We start from the raw sequence: 19,402 nt of genomic DNA on the forward strand, positions 1-19,402 counted from the left end.
GGTAAACTGTGGTCAATGACATGAGACAAAGTATATGTGAACTGCTGTATGGAAAGTGAATTTGCTCTGTAAATCTTCACCCAAATCACAATAAATTAAAATAAATAATAATTAAAAAAAAAAAGAACTTGTACCCAAAATAGACAAAGAACTCTTAAAACTCAATAAAAAAAAAAAAAAAATTAAATAGGGGAAAAGGAGGCAAAAGATCTGAACAGATACCTCTCCAAACAAGATGCAAATAAGCACATAGAAAGGTGTCAACATCATGTCATTAGAAAACCAAACTAAACCCACTGCCATCAAGTGGACTGCAACTCATAGTGATGTGTTGTAGGACAGAAAAAACTGCCTCATAGGGTTTTCAAGGTTGTCAATCTTTACAGAAGCAGACTCCCTCATCTTTCTTCTGCAGAGCAGCTAGTGGGTTCAAACCACCAACCTTTTGGATAACAGCTGAATGCTTTAACCACTATGCCACCAGAGGTCCTTACCATGTCACTAAAAAAAAAAAACAGCACCATCCTGTTGATTCTGACTCATAACGACCCCCATTGGGTCTCCAAGGCAGTACATCTTTATAGAAATAAGACTGCCCCATCCGCCTTCTGCGGAGTGGCTGGTGGGTTTGAACCACCAACCTTAAGGTTAGCAGTCAAATGCCTTAGGCGCTGTGCCACTAGAGCTCCTTTAGCATATCATTGTTGTTGTTGTTGTTATTTGCCGTGGAGTCAGTCCCAACTCATAGCGACCGCTCCTTGGGTTTCCGAGGCAGTATAACTATAGAAGTAGATTGCCCAACCTTCCTTCCGAGGAGTGGCTGGTAGGTTTGAACCGCCAGCCTTCTGGTTAGCAGTCAAGTGCCTTAGGCGCTATGCTACCAGAGCTCCTAAGCATATCATTAGGGAACTGTAAATTAAAATGAGATACTACTATATATCTATAACCAGTAAAAACCAGTGGATTCTGACTCACAGCAGACCAAATAAAATCCAAAACACTGACAAAACCACATACTTGAAAGGATGTGGCACAACAGGAACTCCCATGCATTGCTGGTGGGGATGCAAAGTCACTTAGGAAAACCGTCTTGCAGTTTCTTACAAAGCTAACCATAGTCTTATCTTATAATAATAAAGCAATTTTGCTCCTTGGTATTTACCCAAATAAATTGAAAAGATGTGTCCGTACAAAAGCAGCACACAAATTTGTACAACAGCTTTATTCATAATTGTCACAACTTAGAAGCAACTAAGATGTCCTTCAATAAGTGAACGGATCAACTGTGGTACGGCCACATACAATGTAACAATATTCGGTGATAAAAAGAAATGAGCCATCAAGCCACAAAAAGATGTAAGAGAGTCTTAAACCCATATTGCTAAGTAAAATAAGCCAGTCTGACAAAGCCACATGCTGTATGTCATTCCAACTATAAGACATTCTGAAAAAGGCAATACTAGAAAGACAGTAAAAAGATCAGTAGTTGCCAGGATTCTGGGGTTTAGAGGGAAGAACAGGTAGAGCACAGGAGATTTTCAGGGCAGTAAAACTATTCTGTGTGATATAGTGATGGTGGATTTATGATATTAAAGTATTTGACAAAACCACAGACCTGTACAACTAATGTAAACTATGAACTTCGTAATAATGTATCCACACTGGTTCATCAATTTTAACAAATGTGTCACTAATAGGTTAGTGATGGGAATTGTTTATGTGTGGAGAAGGGACAGCATATGTCAGCTCTGCTCATCCTGCCCAATTTTCTTGTAAACATGAAAGTGCTCTAAGAAATGGAGTCTCTTAATAAAAAAAAATAAGTAAAGAAAACAGTCAAATATTAACAATTTCACATGGTTCAACTTTTTGTCTATGAAGAGCTAAACAATGGCAATTGTTCAATTTCTTCCCAAGAATTTACTATAAAATGATCTATATTCAGTGGCAACACTAATGGAACATGAAACTAAAACTGCAGTATAATGGATCATGTAACTGTCAATGTGTGAAAATAATGATAAACCATCCAGTACAGTGAACAAATTACAATAAATGATTTATATAACTTATCAGAAACACATCTTGCCCAAAATGTAGTCAAACAACTCTCATTTGACATAAGGTGTTATTAATTAATTCTTTTCAAAGTACATGTACATATTATAAATTCTTAAAAGATAGTTTTGGGACAAATCAAGTATTTTACATATAAAACTGACACCCAGAGGGGAATTGACTGCCAAGACAAAACAGGTAGTTAATTGTCAAGTAAAACTAAATCCATGCCCTATTCCAAAATTAGCCACAATAAGTGAATCAGAAACTCAACAACAATAAAAGTTTTTATTTACTTCCCATCAAGATTATGAGGAAGAATTACATAGCCACAATGATCTGTGGAGCTGTCTCCCTTGTCTACTAACAAGTTCAATATTAAAAGTTCTAAACTTATAATTCATTGTTATTTTTAACTAATTTTCCATAGAAACAGTATTTTGTGTGGTCATTAACAGCTACATTAGCTCATAAAATTAATTTACAACCTAACTATAATTCTTTAATAGGCCTAAGAAAATACACACTACATAAACAGTCTGCCTGTCAAAACCCTCTCCTTCTTTTAAGTACTACCCACTGCCGTTGAGTCGATTTTAACTCATAGCGACCCTACAGGACACAACAAAACTGCTCCATAGGGTTTCCAAGGCTGTATATCTTTACGGAAGCAGATCAACTCATCCTTCTCCTATGGAACGGCTGGCGGGTTCGAAATGCCAACCTTTTGCTTAGCAGATGAATGCTTTAACCACTCTACCACCAGAGCTCCTTTCATTAAATACTAGTATAGAGAAAGAAAAAAAAAATTAAGGTTTAATTTAAAAAGAAAGAATGTTGAAAGAAAGAATTTTGAGGAAAATATTGAAGGAGACTTGAAGGCACTGTGAGGAGTTTTCAAAGGTAATAAAAATACCAGTGGAATTTTTAGTGAATAAACATCACTCTTAAGAGAACCAAATCATAGAACCAATATAAATAGTGCAAGAGAAAGAGGTTTTTCCTGAGATAACAGAGGTAGAAAGTGACAGAAAAGGAGTTAGAAAAGACAAATACAAAGATTACTGAAGAGGCAAAGGGAACGTTTAAACAGCTTCCTACTGGAGTTCCAAGGGCAATTTTGAGTTAAGTGACAGAAACAGAGCTAAGACAGGCGAAGTGGGAGGAGTGTATGTGGTCATTCATGTTGTTTTGCACATGTTGGGCATTTCTAACCCAAGAAATGTGAGTACTAAAATCTACCTATGCCTACAATTAACACCATATGTATTCTTATCCTTGGCTTCTTAATGACATGTTACCCAAATCTACTTTCTACTCATAAACACATTTTGGATAGTGACGACCATTTAATGCCAGATGTCTCTGGTATGGTCTGTTCTCCTCAGCAGGGCCCACTACTAGGAAAACATCTGCCAGGACTCATGCACATTTCACCATTAGAGAAGAGGGAGAAGAGGAAGGAGACCAACCTGCCTCTGCATTCAGCTCCTCTAGAAGCCCGCGGGTCCTCCAGGTAGCTCCTGGGTCCTGGCCTCCTACAGAATTACTGTGCTCTTGAACTACTGCAGCCGCCAATAAATTGTCCACCTTTACCACTTCTGGGTCAGAGCTGGTGTCAGATATATCATAATGAGCTACAACTGGAGGTCCATCTAGGGAGGAAAGAAAATGTATACTTGTATCTAATGTGTGGGGTGAAAAAACACTGAAACTAAGAGCCCTCTTATTATACTATCTGATCAGAAAAGCTGGACTTTATACATCTAAAATTTTGTACACGATGTGAAAGTGGAAAAGATAACCCCAGAATACAAACATGAGGGACAAATTTTGGAAAGAGGAAAAGTGGTATTATTATGAAGAACAAAAGACAAGACTATACTGAACAATGTTACAATGAATTCTCATCTTACTCCTAAAGAGCAAAAGAGTAAGAAAAAAGGAACACTTGACAGAGAGAGCAGAAACTTTTTTTTTTAAGCAAAAAAAAAAAAAAAACCCTGATGCAAACTACTAAAACCCAATTTCTATGTTTTTAAGAGAATGAATCTAGTTCTTTCTCTGAGTAGGTAATACTGAAGTCCCTAGTAGATCCAGAGAAGAAAAGCATACATTTTCCTACTTGTTAAAAAGAGAGGTTAACACGAGAGCTCTACTCTGACTGGCTTACCCTTTTCCAGTAAAGCCCTTTTCATAATACAGGGAGGCTGTACAGCCTGTAACAGTCTACAAAAACACAACAGCCACAACTTCCAGGCTTTTGCTTTGTATGTCTTGTGAGAGACATTTAGATTTTCTTTTTTTCTAAGAAAGACAACCAGCTCATACTCCAAGGAAATGATAAGCAATCTTATGGGTGATTTTAGAGGAAGACATCAAGTTTTTTCCTGGAAAAATAAGAGATCCTTTTGACTCCCAAATCACCCTAACTAGCTGAAAAAAGCAGCTGAGTTCCAAAGTAAACACACTTCAGTGACACATGCTAAAATAATTCAATATTCATGCTTGCAGAATAGATACATGCTCTAAAAATGCTAATGCTACCTTTTTTCTAATAGCAAAACAGAAAAATAAAATTTTCATTCAAGAAAGACAGACATATCCCTCATTCTTATGCCCATACTAGAATAAAGCAGAAATAAAGGAATGCTGTTTGTCCCCACAGCTAGTTATGAAGTACAGGCAAACAATCTAGTTCCGTGAAGATTTAAAAAATATCACCCAATAAATGAATATTACAACATACCTATTTTACAAAACTCTTTGACTATGGAGGAACACAGATGCCAATGAATCATTAAAATATAACACAATGAAGGATTACTGTTTTAATGCAAACATCCATTGTGTAAATTGTCACTCAACAGAAACATGAAACACACTTGGGGTATTTATCCCTTAAGCTAAGCTCCCAAACTGTAGGTTTATACAGCAACATTTTTAAATAAAAAATGACTTAACATGAAAGCAAATGAGTTAGGTGCTACTGTATAAAGAACATGTCACAATATGAAAATAAGACATGTCACAATATGAAATTCTGACGATCATGACAATTTTGGTTGACTAGATAGAAATAACTGTCAGTTCCCTCAAAAGGGTAAATCAAGTTCATCAATAACCATAAAATTCAGCAGTTTGGCCTTGGTATCAACTGGTAATGGATATTATATCAAACAGCAAAACATTGGTTCATGTTTGAGATTTTTCTTTTCTAAAAAAAGAAAAGAAAACTGTAACATTTCATTGAGTTCTCGTCAGAGTTCAAATGATTATTACGGAATCAAGATAGTGTATGATGTCCAAACACTTGGGTGCAGAGGATATGAGGGTCAAGTACAATATTGACTATTTGACCGTATGTTCTATTTTCAAAAGGGCTTTATTTATTAAGTACTGCATGTTTGCAATAAATTATTTTAGTGATTTCAAAACTGGTATCAGCAGGAACAATTCACAATCTCTTGCCATCACATTACCCCACCACCAAATTGAGGTAACAAGTCAACAGTCAAGTCAAAATTGTACTGCTACATTGTATAACCATGCAAAAAGTATAAGTGTATATATACATGCACAGTGACATCACCTACCCATGGGAATAACTTGTCTGAAAGTCTTCATCAGTAGGAAATACAAGCATACACTTGTTATCTGGCTTCATTCTTGTATCTTCCATATTTTCAAACAGCACTCCTTAACTTGGCTTAAATTTAGTATTCATCACAAACAAAGACAGCAATATTCTCGTATTTTAATTACATTAGCAGTTAAAATAAATTATGATCACTGTCATTTTTCATTTCCAGTATATTCAAATGGTGGCAAATCAATCTGTATAAACTTTAATAAAGTGATAGAATGGTTGCCTTTCCAAGTTTGACTTTCAACAAGAAACCACAATTAAGGATCTTGTGTTCCAAGGTCATCTTTAGTATTAGTAAACCAAGATTAAATCAAATATGTTTAGAGCACTTAACACAAACACTTGCACTTCAAACCACTAAATGAATATCAACTAACTGAGGGAGACAATTTATGGTATTCTTTTAAAATGCAATCCCAATCCAGGACAACTAAGAGGTAAAATTCTATAGTGATATTGTGCTTTTTAAAAGAAGTTTCTCTTGAAGGGGGCAAAAAAAAAAAAACTGACCACTGAAGAGGAACTAGGAAAACTCAGCACATTAATAACAGAAGCAAGTATCTATGTTTCCAATTTGACTATATCAAGTCTTTATAGAAGTAGAGACACGGTCCTTGCACTCAGTTGATTATTCCTTACATTGTTAAGAAAACTGACTGCACTGCTACTAAGAGATTATTTTGATTTTCATCAACATTAACATAGTCACTTCAATTTACACCTGGAAAAATTTCCAATTTAAGATTTAGTCATTATTATAAGCACATTCCATGCTTGAAACACTTAAGGAAGGTTATCCACTCAAATTACACGTTCTCCTGTCTGCCAAACTGTGGTATTTGTCACAAATCTTAAATCACAAAGTTATAAAAATGAACTAGTAGTAGTTCATCCAGAAGCACTGAAAGCATCTCTCTGTCAAAGTAAACTTAACATAATTATTCAATAACTATTAGGTCTGTGATTATTCCAGGTGCTGTTTCTCCTTCTGATTGAAATCTTTTGAAATTTTTGCTGCTCATTACAAGGCAAGAAAAATAAAAGGCTGCACTACCCACCAACAACTTCTTACTTAAAAAGTAGACTGAATGAGAATTATTTTAAATTGCAGTAATCAAGGCTGATTGAAGATTGGACAATCTACTTCCATAGAGATACAGCCTCGGAAATCCAAGGAGGGGTCACTATGAGTCAAATCGACTTGATGGCAGTGAGTTTTTAGTCAAAGAAAATTAGCTATATTCTAGGCCAGGGGTCAGCACAACTATGGCCCTCATGCCAAAGCCAGCTTGTCGTCTGTTTTTGTAATAGTTGTAATAACACACAGCCAGGCTGGCTCATTTGTGGACTGTCTATGGAGGCTCTTGCATTACAACAGCACAGTAGAGCAGCTCCAACAGAGACTGCACTATCCAAAATATTTACTATCTGGCCCTTCAGAGAAAAAGTTTACCTGCTCCTGTTCTAGGTCATTGTACCACAAGCAACCTACTAAACTTTCCCTCTGCTTGAGATCTATGCCATACTATATATGCTACATTTATATACTAGATATGGTACATTTACATATTTAAATATAGTAAATCTATTTTCCCTTTCAATATTCTTAAAACAGCAACTCATCCATTTTAAGACAGAAATAGGTTTGTACCTTTTCACTGACCTACAAATAGGTTCTAGCTACAAATACCAAAATAAAGAGGTATCTGTATAACCACAAAGGAGCTCGGGTAGCACAGTGCCAAAGGCGTATGACTGCTAACCAGAAGGTTGGTGGTTTAAACCAACCAGCCACTATGCAGAATCAAGAGTGGGCAATCTACTTCCATAAAGATTTACCACCTCAAAAACCCAATTGGGGTTGCTCTGAGTTGGAATCGACTCAATGGAAGTGGGTTTGGTTTGAGGTTTTGTGTAACCACACACTCCTGATTCAACCTTAAGGTTTCTGCATTATGCCATTAAATGTTTAATTCTATGAATTAATTTTCTTTTCAGTTAGATAGCTCTCTTTGAAATCTCATAGTAACTAATGTGAATTACAAAATCATAAACCAAGAACACAGAGCCTCACTTACCCCTTACTATGTTTATCCACGACAACTCCTTTCCAATTTGACACTCAGGAATAGTTTTAAAACTATACAAGGTAATTCCATAGCTTACACTCTCTTTTTACAGATGAGAAATCTGAGTCCTAGTGAAGAGGTACCAGAATAGGCTACAAATGCTCTCGTTGTTGAGGGAATGAGCAATCTACAGGATGGGACTGTGAGCAGCACAGAAGTTTGGGTTTGGGCAGCAGACACACAGGTTGAAATCCTGCCTACTACCTTAGCTGTAATAACTGGGAAATTAATCCACCCCTCAGTTTTTTCACAGGGTTATGGTGAAGGTTAAAGGAACCATAAACAAAATGTTGGTGTTGTATGCCAGCAAGTCGATTCTGACTCACAGAGACCCTAGAGCAGAGAGTAGAACTGCCCATAGCGTTTCCAACGCTATACAATCTTTACAGGAACAGATCACCGGGTCTTTTCTCCTGCAGGGCAGCTGGGGTTCCAACTTTCGACTTTCAGTTAGCAGTCGAGCGTTAGAACCGCAGCATCACCAGGGCTCCTTATATATGAGTTTAATTTTTGGCCCATCGCCCACCTTTGCATTGTAACGAGAACTTGCCCTACTTCACTGCTTATCTTTGCATGTACACTATGCTGTCTACAGCCTGCACTCACCAAGTTTTGAGGAAAACATCACTGCCTGGGCTGATGTTTTGTAGTGACCATAGATGAACTGAACTCATTCAGCAAATGTTCTGCTGGGATTAACAGTTAAGTGAGGTCATCACAAATGCAGCTTTTGTACTTTCATTTTTGTTTTCAAGTGAAGTTTCAGCTTGCACACATTCATAGCACAAGTGAGTCACAGCCAAACAGAGATCGTTCAGACTGTTTCACTTCTGGCATCATCCTTGCTTACAGAGCCGCCCACTAACACAAGTGTTGTCAGTCTCCTACTACAAAGTGTAATGAGACCTAGGAAACAGCAATTGCTCTTGTACCCCAAAGACACCTGGAAAGGTCAATCCTCCTTCTGTTTGTGTGGCTCAGTCTTAAACCTGAGAGCCCAGGGCTACTACTAGGTTTGCTCCTTTATCTACTTTCTGTGGCTGCAGCAGAAAATCCTATAGGATAGCTGCATTCTATCATATAGGGTTGTTATGAGTCAGAATCAACTCAACAGCTCCCAAGAACAATCACAGTAAGAAAGGATACAATAAAGCCAAAGAAAATTCCTTTTCCCCTCCTTGCCACACCCCATTCCCCCAGCAACCAGGAAAGAAAAAATAATCTATCTTGTTGCTGTCCAAGGACTCCATACAGGCTCCTTCTCCTCTGCCTTCATAAGGCCTCGGCCCAATGCCATTATCTACAACACGAAATGGAAGAGGGAGGAGTGCAAGTCACATTCAGCCTCAACTGAAACAGTAAGACTCAAAATACATTATAAGTGAAATAAGTGTTCTTAAAAATTACATAGCCAAGGGGCTAAAAAAGGAGGCACATGCAGGGGTGGCAGGTGAAGAAAAGGGGTGTGAACATGAGGGCCCTAGGCAAAGGGGTAGATCTTAAGAGCTGCACCAAAGAATTTGCATTTTGTTAAAATATACCCAACAAGAACAAAAAATGAAAGATGAAAATTTATATTTGCAAATGAGAAAAATAATATAAAAAACTGCATTTGTATATTCTGTTCAGAATATCACCAATAAAAAGAACGTCAAAGAAAATCAGGATAAATGGAAATGAAATGCAGCAATATTGCACTGAGATTTTATGTTTAGGAGTTTGTCATTTTTAAAGTAAAACTGGATCAATGTCTATTTTGTATTTTTTCCATTATATTCATCTCAGTTATTAAAAATTTAAACTTTAAAAAGTTTCCAACATAGCAATAAAGTATGAGGATGACTTTAGCACCTTCTGTCCACCCAGAAAAGTTACCTATCAACTGATGAAGAGTTATTTATTCTTTTGAAAGGATCAAAGAAGAAGTGAAAGCAAAGATTCAAGATAATCAAACTAACTGAAAATCTGATCAAAATCAAGAATATCAATTTAATTTTAACATTTCACTGCCAACTCAGAGTTGAGAAAGCTGTGAATCAAGTGAAGGTATTGAAAAGATGACTCAGGTAATTTATCTGGCACTTGAAGGTTACCATCTTTCAATTATCTTTTTATTTCTGGGCAAATCCTTGACCTACTGCTTTGAGGATTCAGATCTATATAGAACACAACTAAAACACCTGCAGTACATACAGCCAGGAAGAATGTAACCACACTGTCAGGTCTGTGTGCACTGTTCATGCATTTCATCCTTTTGATTATTCCTGAAGTAGTCCAAATTGCGCTGTTTTCCAAAATTCCTCAATTTTGAACAGGACAATTTAGTAGAGAGTGTAATTCAAAGGAAAACCAACTCGACCTCTTATGCTGACACTGGTGTTTTGTCATTACCTTTTTCAACATACAAATCACAAAAAAACTTTTTAAGATTATCCCTGAAACAGTATGTAAAATCTATTATTAGTAATACTAGCTAGAAACCATTGATTTCATTACAGAAAAGAAGGATTCTTGATTCAGGAACATCTAAAGTGAATTAACTGATAGGGAATCACTAATATAACAACACTGACCTCAACAGATTAACAAGAAACGTTTCTTTTTAAAATTTTTATTTAATCTAAGTCAGCTGTTACACTTCAAACATACACTTAGATAAAAGATACAAATAAATGTGATAAATTAAAACCACAGTAATTTGATAACATTCTTTCTAAATCTTAAAGTTATAATGTGAATAAAACTTTGTTTCCAAAGAATACACTTCTTTGTGGTTTATTTCTTCGTTTCTTAGGTTATCTTTTATTTTATGCCATTGTAATATAATATGAAAATATCTACTCAATACTATTAAATTAACAGTTTGGTTCCAACTCCCACTACCTTTAGGTGAATTAAAAAAAATAAATCAAGAAAAAATGAGAAGTATAAAAATCTGAAAATTTTCATGTTACTTACAATGTACACACTCACATAACTTTTCCAGAAAAATTAAAAAGACAAGTTTCTCATCTCTACTATGACTGTGAGTGTATATGCCATTTTGGGAGAGGATTTCAAGAATTTTCCTTTGAGAAAAATCTCTGTAGAACGAATTTTAAAATAAATTAAATTTACAGATAGAATTAAGTTTGCTGGAATTATTCTGAAATTGTATTTTCAGACATGTGGCATTCCATCACATCTTTTTTAAATAATCTGAAAAAAAGACAGGGAAAGCCACAGAAGCCACAGCAAACAGAAAAGGACAATCACTTCTAAAAGATCACCTTCTGTAAGAAAACCTGCCACAACCAGCTCTCCTAAACAAACAATGATGGGACAGAGTCTTGTTTACCGTCATTCCTATAACTTCCATGTAAATGTTTATTAGACAAATTCAGCTGTACATTAATGATGAAAATTAATAGTTAATTACTATCAATATAGGGTGCTTCCTTTGCTCAACAAAGGGATTCACTATATAGCTTTTCTTTCATTAACAAACAGACTTCTTGCATTTTCAATTATTTCATTTACAATATTCTGGTTTGGATTTAACTTCTAAGTAACAAATCTTATGTAAATTGAGATATACCTGTACCCAGAGATCCTTGCTGTTAACTCTATTTAACAGAAGATGACAAAATCAATGAAGCAATATCCATTTGTTTTTGTGCATCAGTTTGCTCATGAGACAAATTTGTTTTAAAGTTCAAATTTTTACTTAAAAAAAATTAACTTTTTTTCTACTCTAATCACTTAACTAGGTTTATATGTGAACAACTTTCTTTTTTTTATATATATATGCTCTGGTAGTGTAGTGCCTCAGGCACCTGACTGTTAACCAGAAGGCTGGCAGTTCAAACCCACCAGCCACTCCTCGGAAGTAAGATGGGGCAATCTACTTCTCTAGTGATACTGCCTCGGAAATCCAAGGAGAGGGATCACTATGAGTCAGGTCTGACTCAAAGGCACATAACAACAACATACTTAGAAAGCAAGGAATGATTATTTAGTATATGAATGACCTGGATGCATTAGAATCATGGTAGTTTATCACAGTTATCAGTGCCTAGCAGCTGGTCAAATATAATAAAACTCAGAATTACTTAATTTCAGAATTCTGAAGGTGGATATGCATGTATGTATACACACACACGCGCGCGCGCGCGCGCGAACTCCAGAGACTGGGCTCACTCCTCTGACTTAAAAATGGAACAAAAAAAATAGGTAAGTTTTTCTCTTGGAGTCCCAAAGTGACAGAAATTCTTTATTCCAAACTTCTGAATTTTGAAAAACTTCATGCAAAATACTAAATCTTAACATTTTAATTTCATTGTGTTGTGTCCTAAATTAAAATTTTACATGGACTTTTAAAGTTGCACTCAATTTTAATAATACACACAAGGTGTGCACTGAGGTTAAGAGAGTTACCACTGTCTTAATTAAGTGGCTCAAATAACCAGATCATTCTGATCTGTTACTTAATCCTCTTAAGATGATTAGGTATCTAACGTTCTAGAAGCAGTGCTAGAACACTGAACTACTACAAACTAGGCAAAAAGCAGTCTGTAGACAGATTACTGCAAAATTCACTCACATAGTGAGGGATAATGCCTCTTTTTAGATGCTACTAACTAAAGCAAAACGCTACAATGAAATATCAACATAATTAACAGCCAGTAATATAGTTCTGGGAGCACTGGTGGCGTAGTACCTAAGGCATCCTACTTCAGTAGAGATACTGCCTAGGAAACCCAATGAGGGGTTACTATGAATTGGAAACAACATGATGGCAGGTTTTTTTTTGTTTGTTTGTTTTTTTAGTAATATAGTTCTGACTGAACATGTTCTCTAACATCTCCTAAGGTTTTTATAATGCACAGAAAACTTTTTAAGTAAAATACCATTCTTTTAAGTGTGCAGCTTAGTCTTTTAAGTATCTATGCCATTTAAAAAAAAAAAAACTAATGATAGATTTGACATAGGAAAATCCCAAATGCAAATAGTGAAGAAATAAAGTAGTCCAGATGAAGAATTTTATTCTTAAATAAAAAATAGTTCAACCATGTTTACATTAATGTTATAGGTTGAAATGTTTCTTTGCAGCTCAAAAGGAAAAAAAAAAAAAAAGAATCCAAACAGGATACATTCTGTATACTTCTTAAAATTCTAGGAAAATTAAGAAAATTCTAGGGAAATTAAGAAAAGACCACCAGGCACTTATGCAATACCACCACGTAATCCTAAAGTAATTCCCATTGATAGATACCAGGACTTTTCATCTTAGGAATATAGAATTTACTTCAGTAAAAGAGGAGTCAAGTAGCCATTAAAAAAAATACTAAAACTATTTAAATACTTGATACTTTTTTCAATGTCCACAATACAAAATTGGGGGGGGGGGGACCCTAAAAGATGATTTTTTAAAATTGTGCAATCTGGAAAAGTGATCATTTTAAAGCACAACTCACATAAAAACCTACTGTTTTTCAAAGCATACTGCTTAAAACAGCAACACACTATTTTCAAGGCACTGTGCAAAACTGAAAATCAGGATAAGAATTTTATCTATATATTTCCGCTACAAAATTATTCTGAAGATTAAACACTCCAAATCACAGAAAGTCAAATTTTGCATTAGAATACATTGTAATACTTTGGTATATGTTCTATGAATTAAATCAAGATATGTGTTCCTTTCCTTCTACCAAAATCTCTCTTTTCAAGTAGATTTTATAGAAGACTGCTCATCATTATTTAACACTTTTTAAATATTCAAAACATTACCTGCATCTGGAATATCAATTAAAACCTATGCTCAACAATTCCATAATTTTTTTCTTAAAGGAAAAAAAACTTTTTCTTAAAGAATCTTCAAATTTATTGCCCCACAATCGAGTAATACCAAAAATTAGAATATTTCCAGTCAACACAAAATTAACAATAATCTGTCTATATGTTATTTTTAAAAGACAAATTCATCTTTTCTACTTTTAAAAATAAAAAGCATTTCAGGACTTACTTAATATATGAAATATTAAAATCATGAAACAAAATTACTGGTTTAGTGCTTGAAGTAGTTTATACATGCATAAAAATACAATCATATTAACATGCTAAAATTAAAGTACCATTTTCTTATGTCTAGAAGTCCATGTTCAGTAAAATCCATAATCTCAGGAAGAAGTTGAAGACAGTACCAACTTCCTTGAAAACATTTCAACTTCAATAAAAACTGCAGATTAATTAAAATCCAGTAATCCAATCCAAAACCAGTATGTTCTTCTCACTGATGTAAACATTTAAAAAAAAATACTAGTTTACCTATGTTACATTCATTACTTTCAAAAAAACAAAAATCCATTGGTTATAATAAACTTTTTATGGTAAAAACTCATGCTAAAGTTATATAAGGGCTTAACACATGTTAAGAAATGTATCAATGTTGTTTGATGTTCAACCTACCCCTCTGTATGTCAGTTCAGGAAATGTGACAATCATCACATAATAAAAGAGACCAGCAGTCTTTTCCATCAATTCATACATATATTCTTAAATGAGAACTGAACACATTAACAAGCATTCCTCAAAGTTCAATTCACATACATCAAGTTCTGGAAAAACAAAGAACCAAATCATGATGTTTCAATTCAAAACTAGAGAAGGAAAAACAAATGCCTCACTCTATTACAGTTAATTTACAAGTAATTACTATTTGAGTATAGAATTGAATAGAAAAAGTAGGGGCAATTTTTCTGAGTAAAGTTATTGGCAAATATTAAAGTAAACTAAACATCTTGATGGTTTATATATGAAACTTCAAATATATCGCCATCCTTCCTCTCACAAAACACAGAATTGGATTTTTTCTAAAGTTGCAACATCATCAAATATTAAAATAATCAGCACTTTTCATATCAATAAGGTATTAAGCTATAAATTTAAAGGGAAAGGCTAAGATGTTTATTAAGTAAATTCGGTAGAAAGTGCAGTAGAAATAAGTTAGAATTAACACACACAGTTACATATTCCTATTAAGGATTTTCATCCTAATTTAGCTATTTCTCACAATATTCCCACCAGCCCTGAAAAACACCAGTATTTCCCAATCCTAGGCTGAACCTAAAAACATGTTGCGAGACTTTCAATCCTGTGATATTTTCTTCCCTTTGACACAATGCATGGGCTCTGTAACAAGTCTATGGGCTACTGACAGTAAAACCTGAAAAAGCCGGAATTTATGTAAGGCAGAAGCCTGTTAGAGAAGGAAAACACAAGTATTTTCCACTAAAACACGTGATAGAAATATGTTAAGACTTCACCCTGTCAAAGGCAGAAAACTTGCAAGACCCAGAAAAACAAGGCTGTCCATCCAGTTCTGGCTCTTACAGGTTTCAGTGTTTTACTCAAGGAATGAAACATTTAAATTGGTATTACATTAGCTAACAAGCTTAATTAACTGGTAATTCAGTAGCTCATTCAATACACACCCATGACATACCATTTCATCTGCACCCTCCAGACGTACCCTTTTATCAGGATACTAGACGGCTGCACTGGATGAAGTCTGCCAGGGTATTTTATCAGGTATTACTGAGCTTTAACTTAAAGTTCAAGAAAACTTGATTTATATAGCAATGAAAATTACAATTTTCCTTAGGCATGAAACCAAACTCCTATCTAATTTGCTATCCCTATAGTACCTTGCATAAGGAGCTCTGGTAGCATAGAGCCTAAGGCACTTGACTGCTAACCAGAAGGCTGGTGGTTCAAACCCACCAGCCACTCCTCGGAAGGAAGGCTGGGCAACCCTACTTCCGTAGTGATACTGCCTCGGAAACCCAAGGAGGGGTCGCTATGAGTCGGGGCCGACTCGACGGCAAATAACAACAACAACAACGTAGTACCTTGCATAGCAGGTAAAGAGTAACTATTTGCTAAAAAAAAAATTCCGTTTTCCTGCATAAAATGCTATCTCATACTATAATTCTTTAAGGACTAGGAACAAATTAATTGACTAGATGGTATATGGAAGAATGATATATTCGTGCAGTACACATTCATTCATGATCTTCAGGGTGGAGTAAATTACATGATTCCCCTAAATTGGAATCACAAGGGAGTCAACAGTGTTTTAAGAGAATAAATGCTAAAAGATTCTGAAGGAATCGACTCTCTATTTGGGTTCACTAAGAGCCCTATTTTATATATATTTTGGCATGTTAGGCAATCTACTTCCGCAGTGATACTGCCTCGTAAACCCAAGAAAGGGTTGCTGAGTCGTATCTGACTCCACGGCAGTGAGTTTGGTTTTTGGTTTGGTTTGGCATAAAAAAAGCATAAAGATGAGGATTGCTCTTATTACCATACAATTATGGTTTTATATTCCAACAGAATGTAACAAAAACTCAAGCTAAAATTCATCAAACTGTTACTTTTTGTTTGAATATCTAATTAAAAAAAAAAAAAAAAAAACCTGTTTACTATTGTAGTCTTTAAAACATCATCCATCAAAAGAACCTGACAGTAGGCAAAAGCATATTCTTTCCTACCCAATTCAAAAAGCAGAGTAGTTAACACAATTTGGTGATACATTCAAAGACTGTTTTGTAACATCCCCAGTTTTTGCAAAGTTAATTGGAAAACTGTTACTATAAGTCTTTGGGGGATTTTAACAGTCAGCATTTCGACAAGTCACAGGAGAACTGAAGGGCTGCTGTGGCAGCACTTGGGAATCTGGCATCTGGACATAAGCATCTCATTGGGTGGGTGGCAGATTCTTTGGCCAATTAGTTGCGTTTTAGGTTCCCTAGGTTCTAGTAAAGGAGCTCTGGTAGCACTAAGGCATCTGACTGCTAACCAGAAGGTTGGTGGTTCAAACCCACCAGCCCCTCTGTGGAAGCAAGACTGGGCAATCTACTTCCGTTAAGATTTACCTACTTGGAAACCCAATGGGGGTCGCTGAGGTTCTAGTACCTGCTTGTTCTCTTTGCCAGTGTCAAGGTGAGATAGCTTTTCCATCCACACAGAACTTCTGTCTCCCTGTGTCTCGGAAACACAGCTCATGGCCTCTCTCCTAGGACACTGCTTATCACACAGCACTTGTGCTTAGCAATCCTGGAATTTCCCTGGGTGCTCCTTCAGAACCCTCCCCACCCCCTGCTCAATTGAAGCCAGCTTTAAAGACACTGAGGCCATTTGAGAAAGTATCATAAATTTAGGCTTTTTTTTTTAAGACATGCTTATTCAGGAAAAATGGCATAAACACTGCCAGAGAAACAGCACTGGAAAGCAGCGTTTAAATTCATTAACCAAAATAATTCCAAGAAAAATAATAAAATAAGTAACGTAAAACTACTATTCTTCACAGCTTCACTGTATCTGCCTGGAAGTATACATTCTGTTATTTACAAATGACTTAATCTGGGATCACCTTTGCTTAACATTAAGAACCACCTGGAAGAGTTTATTTAACAAAATACCAGAACCCAGGACCCTCCTCAGAGACTGACATCTAAAGTGGCTTCAAGGCATCTAACTTTCTGTTTTCAAAGACCCCCAGGTGATTTTAATGTGCAGCCTTGGCTGAGAACCACTGTATCCATGAGTATTTTGACTACTTTGAAACGCTTAAGGTTGTTGTGGCAGCTGACCTATAGTAAGTCATTATATAATAGCTCTCAGCTGACTGATTCTTATCAAAAGCTCTGTTTTAAGAAGGGCTTTGAACCGGTTTAAGACATGGCCAATAAAGCAAAACTGGGACAGACTCAGATTTTCAAATTTGGATGATCCTGAGTGCTGATCAGAATGGTAACAACTACAGGTCAAAACCTTGGAGTGGGAAACTCCAAAAAAGCATAATTAGCCCTTTCAGGAGTGTGATGCGAGAGACTGCATTACTGCCAGGACTGCAGAGGAGACATGGCTCTGTCGGCTGCCATCTTTGAGCTGCCCCCCACCCACCCACCCACAGTTTTCAACTCAGCTGATCAAGAGATGTGGTCAATATGCAGCGCTCACTGCCTTTGTTTACTAACAGGGAGATTAAGTTTTCTAGCAGGGCTTCGACCCATCATTTTTCCTGTTTCCATTCGGATTCGCATTCCGGTTTATCTGTATTTTGAAAAACTGGGGTCCTTAAAGAAGACCACATGAAGGAAATACAGAATCCACGTATACTGCTGGGTCAGCATTTTTACAAATCCTGGTCTGTGCAAGATGTTAAAATGTATGCTTCCAAACAATAAAAAAAAAAAAAAGTTTTGTGCTTAAATTTGGAAAACACTACAAGTCCCACCCTCCACCCCTTCTGTGGAAAGCACAGTAAATGGTTCTGAAGAGTCCTGCAATAAAGAAAAAACAGTTTCTGCATAATCCAGTACTTTCCAAATACGTGAACATGTGTACAGCTATTATTATTCAGTAGAACAGCTGGTTTCATATGATTCTAGTTTAGGACATAGTCCTCTGCCCATACTTTAATCCTGATATAGTCCAGATCTTGGATTTGGATCCCATATAGTTTCGGTCTCTAAGATGCCTAAATATATTGAACTCTTCATTCCTTTAGGGATCATAAAAGTTATCTCAAGACTACTCTTCACCATCTTAAAACAGTTTTTCTATCCCGTTCCTGTGTCTTACATCTGGCTTTATTGTTATTTATATAATTTATCCTTCCCTACCTGATTATAAAAACCAAAAAACCTTCCTTGGTTTTCCGAAGCAGTATCTCTACAGAAGTAGATTGCCCAATCTTCCTTCCAAGGAGTGGCTGGTGGGTTTGAACCGCCAGTCTTCTGGTCAGCAGTCAAATGCCTTAGGTGCTAAGACACCAGAGCTCCTTCCCCATCTGATAGCATATGTTGAATTCATTATGTGTCTCCTCAAAGACACCTAAGTCTCATGAGGGGAGGGACTTTTCATTCAATATTGTGTTCCCAAAGGCAAACAGTAGGTGCTCAAATATTTGTTGAACAAATGAATGATTGACAGAATCAATCAATCTTGGCCTTATACCATCTGCCCACATCAAGAAGTCTTATAAAAGTCTTATGAAATGTTCTATTCATCCCAGGGTATTTCTAAAAACACGTTCGCTTTATCATATACTGGCTCTATATGAAGACACAGAAGAAAAACCTCCAGTATCAAGAACAGCAGTGTTTCTCCCAAACAGTGATAAATGTTTAATCAGTCTTGTCACCTCTTTTCCATGCCTAAGAAGCTATGGGACAAATAGTATCCCAATTATTACCAATAATCCCTCTGACTTCATCTTATTCCTTTTCCCCTGATTACTCCATCCCTGATGTTTCTTCATTTAGGAGAAGTCTCAATAAATAGAGTTCCGGTAAGATGGTGGAATAAGCAGAAAGACCACACAGACCCTCTTCAACAAAGAAAAGGGGAAACAATTAACACAGATACAGAAGATAACCCTGGACCCCTAAGCCTTGGTGGTGGTGTTGTTTTTACATGCCGTCGAGTCGGCCCCGACTCATAGCGACCCCTCCTTGGGTTTCCGAGGCAGTATCACTCCTCGGAAGGAAGGTTGGGCAATCCTGCTTCCGTAGTG

The 19,402-nt window shown here is 36.1% G+C and overlaps 1 protein-coding gene across 1 annotated transcript in view; it reads right to left on the reverse strand.

The window, feature by feature from the left end:
• Positions 1–19,402, reverse strand: part of CUNH18orf25 (chromosome unknown C18orf25 homolog) — a 95,990-nt gene that overhangs the window by 61,352 nt on the left and 15,236 nt on the right. Inside the window, exon 2 of the mRNA XM_007943841.2 lies at positions 3,531–3,713. Within this exon, the coding sequence (XP_007942032.1) occupies positions 3,531–3,713 (183 nt within the window). The remainder of the gene's footprint in view (positions 1–3,530; positions 3,714–19,402) is intronic.

Source organism: Orycteropus afer, unplaced genomic scaffold, assembly GCF_000298275.1.
Source record: "Orycteropus afer afer isolate SDZICR_OR568_19922 unplaced genomic scaffold, OryAfe1.0 scaffold00113, whole genome shotgun sequence".
Taxonomy (NCBI): Eukaryota; Metazoa; Chordata; class Mammalia; order Tubulidentata; family Orycteropodidae; genus Orycteropus; species Orycteropus afer.